General features: G+C 42.1%; 1 protein-coding gene across 1 annotated transcript in view; it reads right to left on the bottom strand.

Annotated features, from left to right (window-relative positions):
* The window catches only part of BMERB1 (bMERB domain containing 1), a 46,823-nt gene extending 30,364 nt beyond the window's left edge, over nt 1–16,459 (bottom strand). The window contains exon 1 of the mRNA XM_005522910.2: nt 16,297–16,459. Coding sequence (XP_005522967.1) covers nt 16,297–16,402 — 106 coding nt within the window. The 5' untranslated portion in view covers nt 16,403–16,459. The remainder of the gene's footprint in view (nt 1–16,296) is intronic.
* Between the last annotated feature and the right edge of the window lie 3,868 nt (nt 16,460–20,327).

Raw genomic sequence — 20,327 nt, 5'->3', positions numbered from 1 at the left:
GATTTATTTTGTCCAGGTCACAAATACTTCTTTATTTTTTAACTATCATAGATTTACAGCCTACACATCTTCAAACATAAGTTTCTACTTCAAAAATATTTCACTCACACTTTACCATATGACCCCATTTTAAAATTAGGTGAGCAGAGAATATAAAAAGCTCTGTGTGCAATTGCCCACTGCACTTCCATCATCACTGCCCTGTCTGCTCCATATCTAAGAGCCTCTGGTTATAAAAAGATTCTTTTAGTTGCTTATCCTGTATGTTCTTGTTCTTATCTCCAAGCTTTGACCTTTTATATTTTATTATTTACCTTTGCAAGAAAGCCTGTTGGCAGCAGTCTATTCTTCCCATTTCAGCCTTTTGTACACTTGGTCTTACTGAGATTTCTCTTGAAATACAAACGCCAGGTTCACAGTGTTGAATGTTAACTCCTTCCTCTAACTCTGAAAGTCCTTTTGGTTCCTGTGGTATTCTGTTCAAAGAACTGCACACAATGATTCCTGTCACACCTGATGGAAGTGCCTGCAGTTGCTCACTGCCCAAATAAGATTCTCAGTTGCTTTTCATCTTTCCTGCTGTACTTCTGTAGAACAAGTTGCATTGCACTGAATACAGCTGGTTAAAAACTGAACCTGAAAGAGATCCTGCTTTGAGTTTTCCCACTGAACTACATATCCCCAAGCAGAAACAGACAGTCAGTGGTAAAAGTGATTGCTAATTAACGATGGTCTTCAGTACTTTGCTAACTAGCAGTTTTATACTTAAATGATGGTTCCAACTTTCTAATTTAGGGACAGTTTTCTGCCCTTGCTCCCTATTTAAATATATATAAAGGCACAAATCCATAATTATAAGATCTATAAAGATCTTGCCTCTTAAAAAAAAGCATCAATTAAAGTCTTGTTTGTTATCCTGTAAAATTTATAAGGAGTAATTATTCTTGGCTTTGTTTTTTGTCAGTTTATGACAGTTTCAGTTTCCTAAGTGGATAATTATGCAACCCTTTAATCTTACACTTCCCCCAGGAAAAAGATGTCTCTAGACTAGATGTTTCTAGTCTGAAGAAACTGCTCTGTGCATAGAAAGCTTCATGTTGGTTGTAATGATATCCTGAAAAAAAACAGTTCATCTGGCAATAGTTGTTCATCCTGCCTTGACAATAAGGATCCTGTGAATCACCACCAGGCTAGAGTTCTTGCAGAAATTTAATGTCATGCATTGGTCTTAATGTGATATTCAGACTTAATGAACCTCAAAATCTATACTGCTATCCAGTATTTGGATTATAAATTCCATTTGTTCTACCTTGAGCTTAAGCTTTCAGATTTCAGCACTCTCCTGACTTCTGATGCTGTCAGCCCTGTGGTACTCATCTACTTGTGGTGATGGAGACAGGTCCTGTGAGCTAGCTCAGGTATTTGTGTATCTGCAGGCACAGCAGGGCGGACCCAGGAAGCAGAGAAGATTAATTTGACTATTATCTGGGGCTTTACTCATTAAGGTAGGATTTAGCTGTTTGAGGTCCAGTGTCGTCTGCAGTCAGACACTGCCCTTACAAAGACTGCAGACTCTTTCTCCATGCAGGAAGTCATAAGGATCCATCCTGTCAAATTAAACTATCCCTTCAGCAGAGTGCTCCATCTCTGCTTTTATGTTCTTCCCTCTGGATCTAAGGTGCTTGTGTGTGCAAGGAACTGACTCACTACAGTGGGACAGTTTGCTACTTAATAATCTGTACCTAGAATCAGTTCTAGCTGTAAAGCTGTGTTTGATTTGGTGCTGGTTTGTAGCAATATCATCAGTATGATTTCCATGGTGGTGTTTTCTACTAGTGGGAGTTCTCCTAGTTTTCTCTATTTTTATATCTTTGATTTGTGACCCACAATACTCTGGATACTCTGGGAGGACTTTTCCTCAGTAGTTCCCTCTCTTGCAGTAGTTTAAGAGCTAATACAAAACCACATTTACAGACCAGGAAACAGTATTTCAGTACTCATAGCAATAAATAACCAAGTCAGAACTCAATATAGAACTAAAGTTTCTTTGAAAAGATAAAAGCAGCTTCCTATTAAAATTTTTGCATAAACAATGAATAAAAGCCCAAGGCCTGATTTGATTATGCCATAATATTGTCATAAATACAGATTTTATTACTGTGATAGAAATTTGTAGGAAGTGCTCTTGATGTAAATAAATTCAGGATATGTAGAAGGATGTCCACTGAGATAAATTACCTAATGACACAGGTTGGATCTTGAAAACCCTTGGGGGTCTTTGACACTCCAATTACTGGGCTCAACCTTGCTACTTTGAAGTCAATTCCAAGACTCTGTCTGGGCAATTTGCATGCCCCAGCCAATTTCCATTCATTCAGTGATAACAAGGTTGCACACATCTCTTCAGCTGGTTAGAGGGCAAATGCATAAAAACGAGGAAAACATAACCATGAAAACAGCAAAGGGAGCTGGAATTAATATCTCTATAAAAACCTTTTTAAACTCAAGTCCTATTGAATTAAAAATCCCCAGACACATTATTCATGGATTCACACACAATTCTCCACTCAGCTGAAACCAAATCCTCTGTTTTAATATCAGCTTCATCTCTGAGTTGAGGCAGCTTTCAAATATCCAGATTCTAAATTTGGCAGATTTAACTTTTTTTCCCTTATGTGGCTGTGATAAGGTCACAACAGCTGATGCCTTGAGATGCAAGCTGGCTTGCAAGTGACTGCTCAGTAGCCAGCTCAGAATCATCTCAGTATAGTTCCTATCACACATTAGACATAAACATGGAGCAGCACCGTGTGTCTTTACTGGTGCCTCAGAAATCCTGACAGAGTGCAAAAAGGATTTGCTCACATACAGAAATGACTCAGAGCAATTCCAGCACACTGGAAGGGCATTGTCACAATTGGTGCCACCATTTCAGAGCCCAGCTTTCAGTGCCTGAACTGAGCCACAAACTCTCCTCAGGACAACTGCAGTCCATTTGCAAAATAGCCTGTGGTGTCTCATCCAGCCATTTCTGTTGTGCATAAAGAAGGATTAAGTGGGTTTGAGTGGGATTTAGAGAAAAGCTGTCCACATAATTTGGTCTGCAGAGAATTATGACAGACTTCACAAAGTACTATAATTGAATTGTGCAAGAACATTTTCCAGACTTCCTACTGTTATTTCCAATTTTAAATAAACTCTAGTTTGGGTTCCAGTACCACGTTCCTTGTTGCCAGATGCTCTGACAACAGGATTTTTCACACATTTGGCTGGTGACTTTAGGTGAGGCGTGAAAGCAATTTCCCCCAGACCACATTACAGGTCAGTCTGGAGCTAGGCAACCTAATTTGTCTTGCTGTAAGAGAAATAAGAGCGGCATTTTTCCACCTCTTTCTAGGAGGTGTACCACTGTGTACTTCACCAGGGATTCTCCTCCTACTGACCTAACCAGATGGAAGGGTGCCCTCATTATTGCAGCAGGACTAAAACCAGAAACTTCTCCTGATGTTCTGTTCTGCTTTTTCACTCTTCTCTCTGTCCCTATACACTGACAAAAGAACAAATAAATCCCTGCATGTGAGACAAATCAGCTGATTTCTCATGATGCTATTTCATATATCACGTATCACAGAGAACATTTTCTTAATCACATAACCAATCTGGAATGTGTTCCATTTAAAATGCTTCCCAGAGAAATTCTCAGTACCAAGGCAATATGTGACCTCATACCTCATATATGAACTCACTCTGTTTTGCAAAAATCAATACAAATACTGGTGCAAAATTGGAGGTCTCCTCTATAGCAAGTCACCTTTCTAATGAGGCAGGTGTTAGAAAAAGGAAATTATTTTCATCTGAGCCAAGAATTTCATCTCAGTGCACCTCCACATTACAAAGCATGAGATCAAGATTTCTGACATATGCTGAACATACACTTCACCAAGAATTAGCTACCACAAATCCAACAATTCAGAATCCTGTGTTTCTTAAGTTGAAATTCCCTATTTATGAATTAAATATAAGCCTAAGAAGAGAGCCTAGAAACAAATTTGTCTTTCTGTGAAATATTGGGATGCCACCAGCATGAAATCTGTTGGTTTTTTAAAACGAATTAAGCTAAATTACTTCCTTTTTCCTTCCTCTTTCCCCCTTAGGTAATCTTTCCTGTTTGATTCTCTAGCTTTACAATGAGATTTTCCTATTTCATTAGGTGCTTATCTCCCTTGTTGCTATATGAAAACTTGCAACCAGCAAAGAAAATAATATTGGCTCTGTTCAGGAAGTATTATCAGATAGAATGAATAGACAAAATACACTCACTATAACCTGTCTCAGACCACTGTTCATACAGTAAATTCTACGGGATTGAATAATTAATTTACCTTTTGTTTTCAGTTTTAAGCTGTGTACTAATTCTTATGTTTAATGGGAAAATATTTGTAAAAAGGAAAATATAAGCTCCATTTAATTATTTCCTCAGAACTCATTATGCAGATTTAATGACCTTCTGGATTAAGTAAGCCTTTAGTGATGAATCTCATTTTTACAAACCTTTATCTGAATTGATTATCTTTGGCCTAATTTGTGTTGGTGCAGACTGGGGTATAAAGCAATGCTCAAGTACTGCTATAAACCGTTCATACTATTTTATTTGCATCTGTTTGCACATTTTTCAGTTCATTTGCAATATTGATTCATTAGGAAAGATACACATCTCAAAACAGCTATCTCCCATGCTGCCTGTTTCTTTATTTGACTCACCAGCAAACACCCATTTATCCTAACCAGCATCTGCCAATGTCCTGGGTTAACCCACAAAAATGTCACTGCTCTCCAGCCTTCTTGGACAGCAAAAAACTCCCCACTGTCATTAGGGGAGGACATTCCACAGGACCTAGAAAATTATGAGAATCTTGATAATTTTTTCTAGCAGACAGAAAATGGCTTCTAGCTTGGATATTTTGTCTTTCTACCACTCCAGAAAGAGGAAAGCTGGGAAAATTATTAAAAGGATATTCCATGAGATAGGACCCTGTTTCCTGCTCCTTGTATGTTTTACTCTACTGCAAAGGACAGTGGGTGACCTCCTTATAAACACACAGATTATTGACTTCTAAGAAATGTCTCTTCTCCCTCATACAGTGTGAATGCAAATGTGCCACAAGGACAATATTTTCTTTGCTGTAAATACCTATATATGTGGAGGACTCACAAGAGACAGTTTTTTCTTGCTTGCAACACAATGATGTAACACCTTCCCAGCATGAAAATAGTTACATCAGATTTACTCTGTTATGGCTAACCACATAATTTCAAAACAATAAAATTAAGTGCTATAATTTTCTCCACTACAAGAATATTTCTACAAAGATACTTCATATCCAGACTAATCAACATAAAAGACAAATTCCATAAAATTTCTCCACAACTACTGAGGAAAAAACTCACACCCATGAAATGACTGCAACAAAATAAAACTAGGAAGATGCTTGACAAAATGCTTTGCCTGGCTAAAATTGATGTTGGAAGAGCTCTCGTACATGCTCTTTTTTTCTGGTAGGGAATTATCCTGAAATTTCAGCTCCCTTGCAGGATATCTCTGCTGAACAGACACAGCTTGAACCACACAAGCCGAGAGTGCTTTTTATGCATTAGGTGTGGTCTGTCCAGCCCTCAGATCCCTGCAGCTTTGCATGCACAAACCCTGGAGCGGGAGAGCTGTAGTTTGAGTCATAGCTGTATTTTTTTCTCTGAATGAACATAGGAGATGAGGCAGAAAGCTGCAATAAAGACAGGAGGAATCAAGGGGATGGATGAATTAAGCTCAGTCATTCATTCTAGCACACTGTGCCTGTGTATCAGACAAGATTGAACACATTGGAAAATGCTGCTGGAGCCAGTACAAGAGCTGGCACCCATCCTGATCAGCTGGCACCCATCCTGATCAGCTGGCACCCATCCTGATCAGGGAGTATATGGAAATAGTTTCATAACATGTAAACCTTGAGACAGGCCTTAATATTACCCTTCTCCCCAAATCATTGTCCTAGTACCACTGTTACATCCCTCTTGAACACTTTTTTCACTTCATCAACGAAGAAATAAAGGACCACAGTGGTCACTGGCTGCCTCCAGGTACCTCAGTGCTTCTCACACCACAAGCAGCAGTCATTTGTCCTCGCTCCAGTGACCTCCAGTGCCTCAGAGGCAGAGAAAAAAACATCCAAAAATCAAACCGCATTAGTTACCTCTTTCTAGAGGTCTGATCTGTGAGAACAGGCATTAGCCTTCCTAGTAGCTCTCCAATTATTTAAAGAGAATGCAAAAGAGTCAGGAGTTGCAAGTCCCAAAGTATCCAGCTCTTGGTATCTGCTCATTAATGCTTTCACACAGATGGGGGGTGTGTGGGACAGAGGAACAGACCAAGTACTCATAATAATATTTTTTTCAACAGTAAACCTGCATGAGACGAAAACTTGCTTGACATTTAAATAAACCATGATGCTGACATATGCAGTTGCTATTGGATTTCCATACTCCTTTCACCTTTTCCCATGATGCTGTGAATTGAAAATACAGCCTTGTGCACTTTAAACAGAAGTTTGTCCTTCAAAGAACGAGGAGAACATACAGCTGTGTGCAGCCTGGTGGGGAAGTTTGCACAGTGGATGTGATCTGACAGCTCTTTCTATGAAAAAATGGATCCAAAGCAGGACACAAAAAATGAGGGAAAATTGCATTTGAAGGTCAACCCAGAAGCCCTCATTGTCAGTTTTATTCAGTGGCACTGGGTTAGAGCTTTATCTGTAAGGAGCTATTTTAGTCTGGCTCAGGAAAGCTGCCAGGAGTCAGGAAGGCTCTGGAAGGGGTTTCTGTGCCCAGCCCAGCCCTGCATGAGGCTGAGCACTAGCAGGAGGCTGTAAATAGGAACTGGAACAGCTCCTGGCTGTGGTAGGCACCTTCCCTTGTGTGGAGCTCCCACTGAAATCATTGCACATTCCCATCTGCAGCAAGACCGAGTTTAAACCACGCTCCAAGGAAATCAGTTCATGCTACATCACTTCATTTTATGTCATGGAGATTTAAAAAGCAGTATTAAGTAACACATTACTTGTTCATTTACTTCTGTCATTTTGCTCAGTGGTCAAAGGAAACAGCCTGTGGATTTCCATTTTATTCCTCACCAGAGTCAGATTCTGATCCTGTAATATTAACAAAAAGCTCCAGTATTTATGGCTCAAATGCTTTTACACTGCCAGCTACAGCTAATGTTCGGGGATTGAAAACTTATTTAGTTTGGTATTTTTTAAAGACATTTTCTATCTTCAGGTTTGTTTTTTTTAATTCCAAAACACAAAATCAACAAAATGTTCACTCTCCAAGAGTCTTGTAAAACCTCTTTAGGAATAAATATATGTGCATCAGTTGATAAAGAGCAGCATATGTGCAAGTGAAATAATAGTAAAATGGCCACTGACATTTCAAGATTTCTTCTTTTCGGGCCATTCTCCTATGAAATTATCTGACTGCATTCCAGAGAGTTTGTTTCTCTGTCTCTCCCCTCTCTGCAATGTGATTCTCTAATAACAAAGTTTTCTAACAGGGATCTAAACATCTTACCAGCAGCTGCTAGGTAATTTTAGGTAACTTTAAAACCACTGGGTAATTATTATAGATATACGAGTCCAATCCAGTAAAGACCAAAACTGATTCTGGTATAGAGAACTGCTTCAGACAGTAAAGAAACTGGTTCACGTAACAGATTCCCACTCCAGCAAGTAAATAAATATTGAGAAAATGCTCCTCAGAAGCCAAGAAACAAAAGGTGTTTCTCATTTGATGGGACAAGTAATTTCCCAGGGGGATGAATGTTGCTATTCTTAAGGCCATGGGCATACAATGTGTACAGTCGGACAGCGAAGTGAGAGGTCAGGCAGCAGAGAATCATACTGGGATCTTGTTCTCCAGTGTATGAGGCACACAATATCTGCAGGGAGAAACAGGCAAAAGCTGTGTCCTTTCTTAAAGATCAAACAGCCAGAGCCAGAAGAGTCAAAACCACCTGGTTCTTTCTCAGTGAATTCAGAGGTGAAACAGCACAGGGCTCTTCAACTCACACAAATGATGACAGCTGGCAAAAAAATGTTTTGTATTTGCCTTTCATCAGTGGATGTGGAGTCATTCTCTAGCAAGCCCTGTTTTTACCAAGTAAATTGCTTTTGCATACTGACTTTTGATTCACTTTTCTTTAAACACACTAATATTTTCTTCCTCACAAATGGCACTGGGCAGCTATGAGTTTGAGCTGACTGAGGTCTCAGAGGTGAAGAAATGAAGGCAATTCAAGCAGAGTCTTATCTATATCTGAGACAAATTGATGGCTGGCTGTCACCTTCTCTTTGCATATGAGAAAGAAAGAAATTTCATAATCTCAGAATGTTTCACCCCTTGCCAAGGCAGAGACAAATGGATCTTGATTTTACTGGCTTTCAAAACACCATGGCTTGCCCTTCACTATCACATCCCACACACTGTCTATGCCACAGACAACTATCAGCCTGAAGGAAAATGTGTGCCTCAGAACCTGCCAAACTGCAGGAACTTCAATCCCCTCCCAGGCACAGCACCCAGAGGAAGCTCTTTGGGAATCCATGGGAGAGGATGAGAGGAGAGAAACTACAGATTGGATAAGGAAGGTGGGGACACAAATGCATAACTAAATTTCTGTGACTTTCTCTTGTGTGAAAAAGGATAACTTGAGGAGCCGCTGGCTGTAGGAGCTGCAATGTATTTCCTAATGATTCACTGCTCAGAGACAGGGAGATTGAAGTGCCATTACCCTGCAAATGGCTCTCCAGGGAGCAGATGCTCATCCCTGCTTGCCACAGGGCAGGCCCAGGGACAAGTGAGGGCAGAGACCAAAGCCATGGGGCAGCCTGACACAGATTCCCAGGCGAGTCCTCATGGGAGTGACACAGCCCCCAGATTCCCTCCCCAGAGTTTTCTGAAGAGAATCGAGGTGAACAGGGCTCCATGAGATGAAGGCACAGAGTCTGGTCCAGTTTTGCTTTTACTGAAATGAGTGAGGAAATTTCCATTCATGTCAAAGGAGTCAGGACTGTGTTCTGTGTTTGCAACCAAGAAAGTGTCAATCAGGCTCCTCCATCCTTGCCCAGGGAGGTCAGGTCACTGTCTTGCTCTTTTGGCTTCAGCACCATTATTCTAAAATTCACTTTGGCCTCCTGGGCTGAAAGGATATAAGTGGTAGAACTGACTGTTGATTCCTTTCTTGGTTTGAGTTGTTTTCTCCAAAAGATGAACAAAACCATCAAATCACTTTACAGTGAGCTCTTTTGTTCTAATTTTACCAGCATATGAGAAAACCCAAATGTGTGTGTAAAAAATCTACTAAAAACCCTAACCAATGAAGGTCTGGGTGGTGGAAGGATTCAGGGCAATAAAAAGATCCGTAAACACTGCTGATACTCTTACAATAACAAATTACCTCTTTTGGTAGTGTTTGCAATCATTAGGCTTTTGCAATTAACAGCTTGTGTCACTGGAAATCACTCATCCTCATTCAGTGACAAACTCTCTTAAAGTTATTTTCTCAGATATTTTGCCTTTTATGAGCTGACAAAATGTTGATAATTCATGTTTCATTGCTGATCCTGAAGGGCAACTAACATAATTTATCCAAGGGTGCTCCTTCTGATTTCTCATAGTTTGCACTCCAAGCATACATTTTTCATCTCTGAGTTTTGAATCCATTTATACTGTGCAATTAAGTAGGCAGACAGCAGAACATGTTTCATGGAAATAAATTAGTATTATTTATTGTCCCTGGATCCATTTTACTAAGTAACATTTCTATGAAAATGGAACATATTTGGCTACAGAAGAAAAGCCCTCTGGGAATAAGGATTAAAGAGTGCTCAGTTCTAAACTTTCTTGTACTCAGTAACTACCAGAAAACTCTAGAAACCTCACACATGATACAGAGTACTTTGCAGTGCACACCCAATCCCAAATGTAAGTTTTTTTTCCTGTTTTATAAAGCACCCTTGAGGCAGACATACATACATTCTCACAAGTGGTTTCTCTGATGAAAACGTGCCATGCAACTAAGACATCAGTTATCAAACACAGTAAAAAAATTACACAGAATGAGTCCATAATCCCACAGGCTACCAACAGCAAGGATGATTTGTGAAGTTCAAAGTGTCCTACTTTCCAAATCTAATGCAATTTTTTCTGTAAAATATGTTTAAAGGAAATGAGAAAATTCATGAGCAACAGTCCCAAACACTTTATGTTAATATATGACTTTTTCAGCAATTATTGTTGACACTGGTTTGCCTATAAACACTGCATTATATGTTAAGTGTTCATTTCCTGCTTGGCACACACAGTTGGGCACAGAGTTTTGGAAGTCATTAACCCTCAGATTTATGAGTGTATCAGGTGAGAGAAATGTCTTTGCTGACACATGTGAGTAGATGTGCAGCAGGAAGATCTTGACCCATAATAACCAACATGTTTTTGCAAAATAGTCCCTATCCAGAATTACACAGAACCACAGACTGGGTCAGGTTGGAAGGGACCACAGGGCTCATCTGATGCTGCTTCCCTGCTCAGGCAGGGTCATTCCAGAGCGCACAGCACAGGACTGTGTCCAGACAGTTCTGGAATATCTCCAGCCAGGGAGACTCCACAGCCTCTCTGGACAATCTGTCCCAGTGCTCAGTCACTCACAGGGAAGAAGTTCTTCCTCGTGTTCAGGTGGAGCTTCCTGGGCATCAGTTCCTGCCCGTTCCTCCTGTCCCATTGCTGGGCCCCAGGGAGCAGAGCCCGGTCCCTGCTCTGAGCCCTCCCCGCTCACACTGACAGACATTGGTGGGGTTCCCTCTCAGCCATCTCCTCTTGAGGCTGAACAGCCCCAGCTCCCTCAGCCTTTCTTTGCTCTTCTCAGCCCCTTTGTCTTTGATTAGATCAGGATGGATTTTGGTTGTCCTTCTGGACACTTGGAACAAGTTAGGCAGTAAATAAGCGGCACATTTTTGTTGAGTAACCCTGGACACACATAGCCAGACAAAAAAAGTGAAGGAAGGGCAAAACTCATGAAATATGGTAGGGAGACTATGGGAGTAAGGGTGACCCATTAACTGGTATATTTCTGTTCTGTGGCCCTGAGACATTCACATGAAATATTACCTGGAGAAAGCTGCTTTAAGTCACAGTTCCCCCCACTGTTGACCAATATTTCAGTAGGAATGCACTCTGAGGCACTAAAGTATTTCCAGTTCTCCCTTTTCCTTCTTTGTCTCAGTAGCTGCCTGGAGCAACCAGCTGTGGGAGGGGGAATTAGAAAAATGAGGCAATGTGTATAACAGTATAAACTGGATTAGTCTCGCTCTGTCAGTCATTCTCTGGGCTCTTTGTGAAGTAAATGAAAACCCAAGTTACAGCCTTCCTTCATGAGCTACAGGGGATGCAGCAATGACCTGGTGGAGGTTATTAAATGGTATATTTTAGGTGCACACTGCTAGCCAAAATCACCATTGACTTAGAAAAACACAAAGCTGTGTAGGGGAATTTTAGAGCCATCTGCTTGCCATCAAAGCAGGTGAGTTTTGCAACTATTCTATAGAAAACAACCTCAATCCTTTCTAGAAAAGCCTTTCTGATTTTCAATGTGGGAGTTCTGTCTTGGTTCCACAGATCAGATTCGGCTTTTCCTCTTGAAGTACCATACAAATATGTTAATATTAAAAATAATGAGCAGGGTAAAAATCTAGAACTGGCAGCATCCTTAGAATCAGTTGTCTTTGTTGATGACAATATTTTGTCTGATATTTTCTAAAAGGGCCTAAGGTTCACTATAAATGTTTTATTGTCACTTTCAATTTTTTGGTCACTCTCTTTTCAAAAATTTTACACAGTTCTGGGTTTGGGTATTTTTTAAATGGAAACATAGAAAGAGTATTAATTACATTCTCTGTTTGAAGCCCATGTTCAGACCTTCAGCATTCTTGCTGTTTCTATAAAAAGAAGCATAACTGTGTATATCCTTCAGTTAGCATCTTTCTCACCTATTTAATAGATAGTCTGAATAAGTCTAATTTGTTTTGTGTCTTTTGTTGCCTGTAATAGATACAATTATCAATTATGGGGAATTTACAGTAAGACAAGGGCATGACTGTGAAGGAACAGCAGTTGTGGTTAGGTCATATAAGTTATTTTTATGCCTCTGAAACTTTATTTTTCTTTCTTTGTTTTGTTTTGTTTTTTGGTTTTTTTTCTTTTTAAAATCAGAGTGGAAACATTATGAGCTTGGGGAACAGCGTTATGAGAACATGAGAGTATGATAGGCAGGGTCATGCTGCATCCCTGACTGACTGGGGAGGTGTTGAAGTAACAGGAAGTTTTTATGCAAAGCACCAACATGGGTTTGTGGATGTCTGTGCAGTATGGGGTGGGGGGGTGAGTATTATGAAGGAAGGTCCAAAGGTATTTGTTTGAATATTTAACTATCAGACGCAAGAAACAAATTATTAAATAGCCCGTGATTTCAGGCCTCAGCACCAGAGCATGTAAATACAAACCAGAGTCTTTCTGTAAATACAAACAAGAGTCTTTCTGGCTAACAAGCTTAGAAAGATTTTGAAGTCAAAGTGAATATGGTGAAATAAGTTTTCACATTTGTCAGCCCAGGATCTCAGTGAACCTGGGATCTGTTCTATCTTTCTGCTGTTGGAACAAATTAGAGTGATCTCAGAACTAGATTCACCCCACTGGTGCTGTTCTGGAGTGCTCTCACAGGTCCTGGCCTGGACAGAACCTGTGCTGTAACACTCACAGCACGAAGGGAGAGCAAGCAAAGCTACCTGTGAAAGCTTCATGCTACTACTGAATCTCATGATGGGAATCTCCAGCTTCTTTGGTACCGAGCTGTAACAGGGCCCCTTTCCCCTTTTCTCCACTTCATATTCCAGAACAGCCAAAAAGGTGGATCTCTGCAATACAGGAGTGTGGCAGCTCACCTCCAATGCTGAGTTACCTTTTAAATGAAAATAATAAACAAGTTTCATGGTGCACTAAATTGCATCAAAACATAACCCTTGCAGTTTTCTGTCATTTCTGCTTCCTTACGCTGACTCAAGCTGGAGGATTCATGGTGAATTTTGCATTTAGCTCCAGACCTCATACAAACTGCAAGAGGACAGAAAAGCTCAGCAGAAATGTATCTGAGAAGTGCAGCATCCAAAAGGACAGTGAAAAACTGCTTTGTTTCTCTGTGGCTCTTTGCGTGGTGTGTGTGCAGTTATTTAATCAGGGCATTATGAGCCTCTGCCAATGGCAAGACAGATGATTCTAAATGAAGCTGTGCACTCAGTAATAAGGACTGACCAAAGTGCTCGAGAGCTTGGCTTCAGAGCAGGCTCCCCAAGACTGTTGTAAAAATCATTTACTGGAAAGGCTGTAACCATGTTGTTACTATTATACAAGCCTGACAATTCATAAGCTTGTCTTTTACATGCACTAGAAAACAGATGAGTTGCCCTGTACATAGTAAACCACCTTTTTTAGTGTTTTCTAGTCCTTGGAAATTCCCCCCTGTATGTGAAGAGAAGGGCTTCAGGGACTTGTTAAAGAGACACCACTAAACAATCTCCTTCATATTTAGCTTGCACAGCTAATCCTGAGAGATCCTGACACAGTCAGGGCATCACATCTTCAGCTACCCTGAAGCAGCTTAACTCCACTGATAACCTGGCTGAAAGAGGCCATCGTAGGGTAGAAATATGCGTGAGGTACATTCTATTGCTGTGAATTAACACAACTTCGTTTATATCCAAAACCCAGCAATGCTTTCAGTACCACGGACAGAGAACTTGGCACAGAGCTCCCTTTCCACTCCAAATTGAAGAGAAAATATCCGACTTCCATGACGTCCGTTCTCCCTGTAATGGACATAATCAGGATGTCCATTCTCTTGTGATAAGACTGCCCTCACATCACCAGGCAATGACAGGGAGCAGCACTCTGTTGTGCAGTGTTGTACAGATACACAACTTCTGCCTCCAAAGACATCCTGATTTAATACAACAAATCCTCAGAGTAAAAAGGGCAAATTCATATGCAGTAATAAACTTCTGCTTTTGTTAATACTCTTAGCGAGTATTTCATATTGCAAACAATATGCAAATACCAAAGGCTAATTGTTAAAAATTTAAACAAAAAATAAAAGAGGGGATGACAGTTTTTCAGCTCTTTCACAGACAGGCTGGCGACTACTGTCATCATGCCATGCAGTTTAGGATGACTGTAAGGAAGCATTACAGTAAACAGTAAGATCTATTTATTTTAAATCAATGCAAAAGTGTGACCAGAAGTCAGTGTTAGCATTTAAATAGGAAAGATAGGCAGGAATCATCTAAACCAGCTATAATGCTATAAATAGCATTTTCCACAGTATTTAAAGAAAGCTGCAGCCTAACAGCAAACAAAAGAAATCAATTACTCAAATATATAAAATAGTAATTTTCTGCTTTTCAAAGGACAGATTATGGTCTCTAGATTAATTCCTATTCCTATCTAAATAGTTATACACAGAGAAATATTCTCATTAAAAAGAAAGGAGTGTGTAGAAGGGCAGCTCAGAGCAGAGCCAGGGTGCACACCTGGACATTGTGTCCTAGTCCTGCCAGCAGCCCACTCTGGTGCTGGGTATCAAGCTGTGATTTGGGTGGCAGTTCAATGCTGAACACATAATTTTGAGCAGATCAGATCTCCCTCTCAGCCTGCACATTGCTCTCTGCCAAACAGATCGCCTTTTGTCCAAAGCATGCAAGACATAACCTTTCCTGGCACCTCAGGATGCCAGTTATTACTATTAGTATTAGTATTATTACTACAAGTGCTGCACTGCACTCAGCTCCTGAGTGCTGGAACAAAACCAGACACACTTAGGAGAACAAAAAAAGCACGTCTGTATCGTGTCAGAGAACCTGCAAAACTGTTGCGTGTGTCTGACTCAACCAACTCAGTCAACAGTGATTTCAGTTTTTGATTCCATTTTAGAAAGTGTGGAGTTTCTCAGTCCTGAATCTGTGCCAGGCACTGCAACAAAACCAACACTGCAACTGAAGCATCAGTTGGAGAATTACACCCTGTCATCAGCATATGGTAGACAATAACATAGCCATGACAAACTGAAACTAGAGGTGAAGTATCATTCCAGAACACAGCACTCTCTGGAGAGTAAACATAGCAGATGCACTGGCTAAAACCTGCCACCAAGGTGCTGCAAAGCCATGCCATGTTTAAAAACATCCAGGTGAGACTTCATGATGCACACCAAAAGATGGGTGAGGAACCAAGGATACCAGCAACCCCAGCACCAGCCAAGTTAAAGGTGTCACAACAGATAGCACACAAAGCTTCTGTTCCTCTGGCCAAATCAAACACTTGATGAAACTTAGAAATATTTTCCTTGATACTGTCTAGTACAGTTTTCGTGACTAGCTTTTCAAGATCTCTTGCTTCAGTGGTTACCTGAAAAATTATAAAGGGTTTGCAGGCTTATTAGATTGCAAAGAAGACAGTTCTGCCAGTTGAAGAATAATAGCTGGTATCTTAGAGACAACAAGGTCCCACGGATAATGTGAATTGACAGTGATCTATCTTTTTTAACTACTCTTTCCATCAGCACTTTGGACGGGTTATGTCAATTGCTGCTTCCCGGAAAATTATGATTTCAAGAAAGCTCTCCCAGCACAGAACATTTGTTGAGCTCATCAATACAGTGCAAGCACTGAAGGTGTGAATTAAGTGCTGTACTGCTGCACCCTCTGCCCGAGACAACGAGGCAATAAAGTGGCAGTCATCAGTGCTTTCCAAATATGAAACACATTAAAGACTACCAATATTTATGAAAATCTCTATATTAAATCCCACCTACTAAACACGGGGGAGAGCAAACGTCCCAGCGATCCTCCCTCGGCCAGCGGCTCATCGCTCCTCTTCGCGGAGCGCGCCGCCCGTGCCGCAGGGAAAGGCTGGAGCGCCCGAGCCGCACCGGCTCAGCTGCCCTGTGCCTGCCACACTCCAGCTGCGTCCCCGACACAGCCCCCTCGCAAAGCACCGGCCTCAGAGGGCAAAGTGGTCACACGAACCCTCGTCCCCGAGAAACCCGAGGTGGCCTCGCCCCGCCAGCATGAGCCGGGACCGCCCGGCGCCGCCGCAGCCGGGGCTCCCCGGCCGGCTGGACCCGCGCCCGCGGCCCCCACTCACTTCTGCCCAGCGCCTCCGCCTTCCACTCCGTCTCCTCCACTGCCCCGTAGCGCCGCATGGGTCTCTCGGCCTCGGCGCTGGCCGAGATGGACCTGCGGAGCTCCATGGCCGGGGCTCCGCTCAGCCCGTGAGGCGGCGCGGGCGCTGCGCGGGGCTCGGTGCGCGGCGCGGGGCCCGCGGGCGGGGGGCGGGCAGGGGCTCCGGCACATGCTCAGTGCGGGGCTGGGGCGGGGGAGCCGCGCCACAAAGCGATGTCACACCTCGCACATGCTGCACACACGCCCCGCCCGCCCGGCCCTGCCTCCGCTCGGGTGGGCACTGCCCGGAGCTCCGCGCCCGCCGTTCGCTGCTGTGCCGCTGCCCAGCCTTGTCCAGCCTTGTCCAGCCCATCCCTGCCCATCCCATCCCACCCCATCCCATCCCATCCCATCCCATCCCATCCCATCCCATCCCATCCCATCCCATCCCATCCCATCCCATCCCATCCCATCCCATCCCATCCCATCCCATCCCATCCCATCCCATCCCATCCCATCCCATCCCATCCCATCCCATCCCATCCCATCCCATCCCATCCCTGTCCATCCCTGCCCTGCCCTGCCGAGCTCCCCTTGTGCGGCCAAACCGCTCAAGCAGGCGAGATTTGGCAAATCCGCTCGCTGCCAGGGCATGGCAGGACTGTCCATCCTGTGGCCGCTGCAGCGCTGAGCACATTTCTGACCTGAGCAACTGGGGTGTAGCGGCAACATCCACAGCCACTCACGCCTTTTGCAGTCTAACACATCTCGGGTTCCCTTGCATGCAGCCTTTGGCATTCCTAAAAGTCCTGCACAGACTGGAATGACACTCATTCCATCATCACATTGCCAGAAGCCAGAGGACAGTACTGAAACAAGAGATGAGATTTTGTGTCTCTCATTTTTCATCAGCATTCAGCTTTGCTGCTTATGCAGCCTGCTGGGAATAAAGGAAATTACTTTGCAGGAAACACAAGTGTGGTGATTATTATTGTTATTCCTAAGTTTTGTCTTTTATTGTAGGGGAGGTTAGATGGATGAAGTCCCTGAAGAGCATTTTACAGTTGGAGACTACCTTTCCTAGTGAGATCACATTGCACTTGACTGTCAGTAGTGTAATTTCTGACATAAACACAATGAAGCAGGAGTTGGGCAGGTTGTCCAGTGTCCCACAGCAAATCAGGGGTTTAGCACTTTTTCCCTCATCTATAAAGAATCATGGGGTACTCTAGGTGAATACTGGTAAAGCTGATTTGTTTGTAACCTACTTTTTGCCTGCAAAGTCTTGTCCTAAATCATCAACACTTCATAAATACCAACTCTGGATTCAGTGATACACTTACTAATTGGACTGGCACACATTGATGCTATTGTGTGAACAATTTGGTTTGAGGACTGCTTCACATGCCAGAGGCGACAAAACCTCCACATTGCTTTTAAAATTGTATCTGAAAAATTCTCTACTTGTCTTCCTGAGAATTAGAATTAGCCAACAAGATGAGCTGACAGTTTTAGGACATCTTCAGGGCACTCTGATTTTTCTCTGTCAGCGGTGCTCCCCAGAGATATGCCATGAATTGAGCACCAGACATGCTGGAACAGCTCTTGTTGGCTGTGCAGTGCCTCATCCTCGCTGGCTTTGGACTTTAGAGGCAGAGCCCAAACAGAGCTGTGAGTCAAGCAGAAAAGCTGGTGGCAGGGCTCTGCACAGCTGATTTTGGGTGACAGTGCAGCTGTCTGCTGGGGTGGGCTGGACTGACTCACTGGTAGAAGTAAGGAACGTAAGTGTGGGAGGAAAAAGAGTCCATCTGGGATCTGGATGAGAGTGGGACTAAGGGAAACAGGCTGATCGGGAAGAAGGGCCAATTTTTAGTGGATCTGAGGACTATTTAATTTCAAACCATCCTTTCAAGTTTTTTAGGTAATTACAACCCAGCTGCATTGTTTAGGAGATGAGGGAGTTATCATAGAATTAGTTGAATATTTAAAGCTCTGCTTTTGTTAGTACGGCTGAAAAACACCCACTAGCCAGAAACTTGTGTGCAAAGAATTTACTTGCACAAAGCAAAGAATATATAAGGTGATTTATTGTAATTAGGAAGTTTTTACCTGTCCATTTTGAAGTCACAAAATCCAGTAAGGATCCAGTTCTACAGAGTTCTGCATGTATGAACAGGTGTGTTGTAGCCACCTGCTGAGGTCATTTGCACTAAAGTGTTTGCAAGAGTAGGGCCCAAGTATGTATCAATTTTTTTGCTAATGTAATATCAGAATTTTTGTTACTTTGACTGGAGCATTGCTGCTGCTGCATTTGTCAGTGGAATTAATTTTCTCTCCTACTGATGATGTCTTTCATTGGACCTAGCAATATAAATTATAAATGCATTCCTTTACTCATGAAGGCTGTTTTTCTTCTGTTGAAAGCAATGTTAATGCAGAAAATAGAAAAATTCGTGTCTCTTCTCACCGCTCATAGAATAATGCCTGGTAGAGATTACTTTGAGGTGCACTTTGCTCTTGCAGTCATTTTCCCTGATGGTTTCAGTTCCCATTTCTCACTAAATCCTGCCACCAGGAGCTATAGCTGGGCAGGAACAGTTGGCAATTCCATTCTCCTGTCTCTTGCTCTCTGGCCTCTGTCAGACATCAGAGATGCCCCATGGCAGACATGACTTACTTAGATTTATCTCAGCTACTTTTTATATAGAAGGTCAGAATACACAGCACAAATTTAGGAGATGCAGCAGCAAAGAGTCAGGGCATAAATGTCTGGTAGAAAGAATGGAAACAATCTGTGCACTTCAAATCTGCAATTCTGACCTAAACAGAGATTTCAGAAACATACTTGGCTAAACTTTTATTTCTCATTTTACTTTTGTCTTAGTGAATTCTTTCTACATTCATTGTATTTTTAAGGTACAAATTTCACAGAAAAAGCTGCTATAGCATCTGTCAGGTACATTACTAGTACCATAGGTAGTGAAGTTGCCTATGTAAGAGTCTTATTTTTACCATTTGGAGCCAAGTCCAGTGGTATGACTGGACTGACTGTTGTGCAGGTGAGTCACTATGCAGGTGGCTTTTGCATCAGTGATGGGTGTCCATGGCTACAAAGGAAAAACAGAGGTTTGAGTTCAGTAAATTTAGATGTTGAGATAAATTGGTCTGGGCTATTTTAGACTTGCAAACACAGCAGGCAACAAGTAATATTTCAGCATGTATGTGGGCATATCTATTTTGAAGTAATAAACATCCTGTGTAAATTTTGTAAACACAGCAGCACACAGCTCCAGGCACAGCTTTCTCAGGGCCTGAGCCTTTTCTCATTTCACACAGTCCAAAATGTAAAGGTGACTTTCTGTAAGCTTCCATTTTACCTACACCTGTTGGTATTTTACAGAGAGAACTCAAAACTGCCTGCAAGCTGTGAGGCACCCAAAGAATCTGTGCCAGTGTCCTGCTGGTGCACATCCCTGTGCAGTATCAGTGGTCCATTACCCCTGCATCCTAACAGGCATTTCACTATTCCCCTTACTGGAACTGGAAGTTATAAAGTCATTGCCCTGACTTCTGAAAGGGTTTCTTTACAATTTGAATTTCTCTCTATGTTTGTACCTGTGTTCCATTGGATTTTTTTGCCAATTTCTGCCCCAAAACAGTAAGCAAAACATTGTATGGGTAATTACCATGATGTATCAGGTATAGTTATGAACACATAATAATTCATTACTGTATGATGACCATTCTGAATTAGATGTAGAACTAATAAAAAATCCTTCAGTGTCATTGGAGTGTCATGGCTAATTAGCTGCATTTATTAGTCTGGTTACATTTTGGATCTAAAAGTATGTGAAGCATGAAATGGAAGCAGCTGAACACCCTTAGTAGATAAGTGAAGGTGTTTTTTAATTCCCAGAGAGGTGTAAGCAATGGCAAAACAAGAATACCACAGGGCACCAGTCTCTCAGAGGTAGTTTTCTCCTGGCCAGCAGAGAGCAGGGGAAAACAAATAAC

This window comes from Pseudopodoces humilis, chromosome 18 (assembly GCF_049639895.1).
Source record: "Pseudopodoces humilis isolate 2021_Gansu_Grassland_sample_001 chromosome 18, ASM4963989v1, whole genome shotgun sequence".
In the NCBI taxonomy this organism is placed as follows: Eukaryota; Metazoa; Chordata; class Aves; order Passeriformes; family Paridae; genus Pseudopodoces; species Pseudopodoces humilis.
The sequence above is the reverse complement of the archived record's forward strand: the minus strand, read 5'-3'. Positions and strand labels throughout refer to the sequence as shown.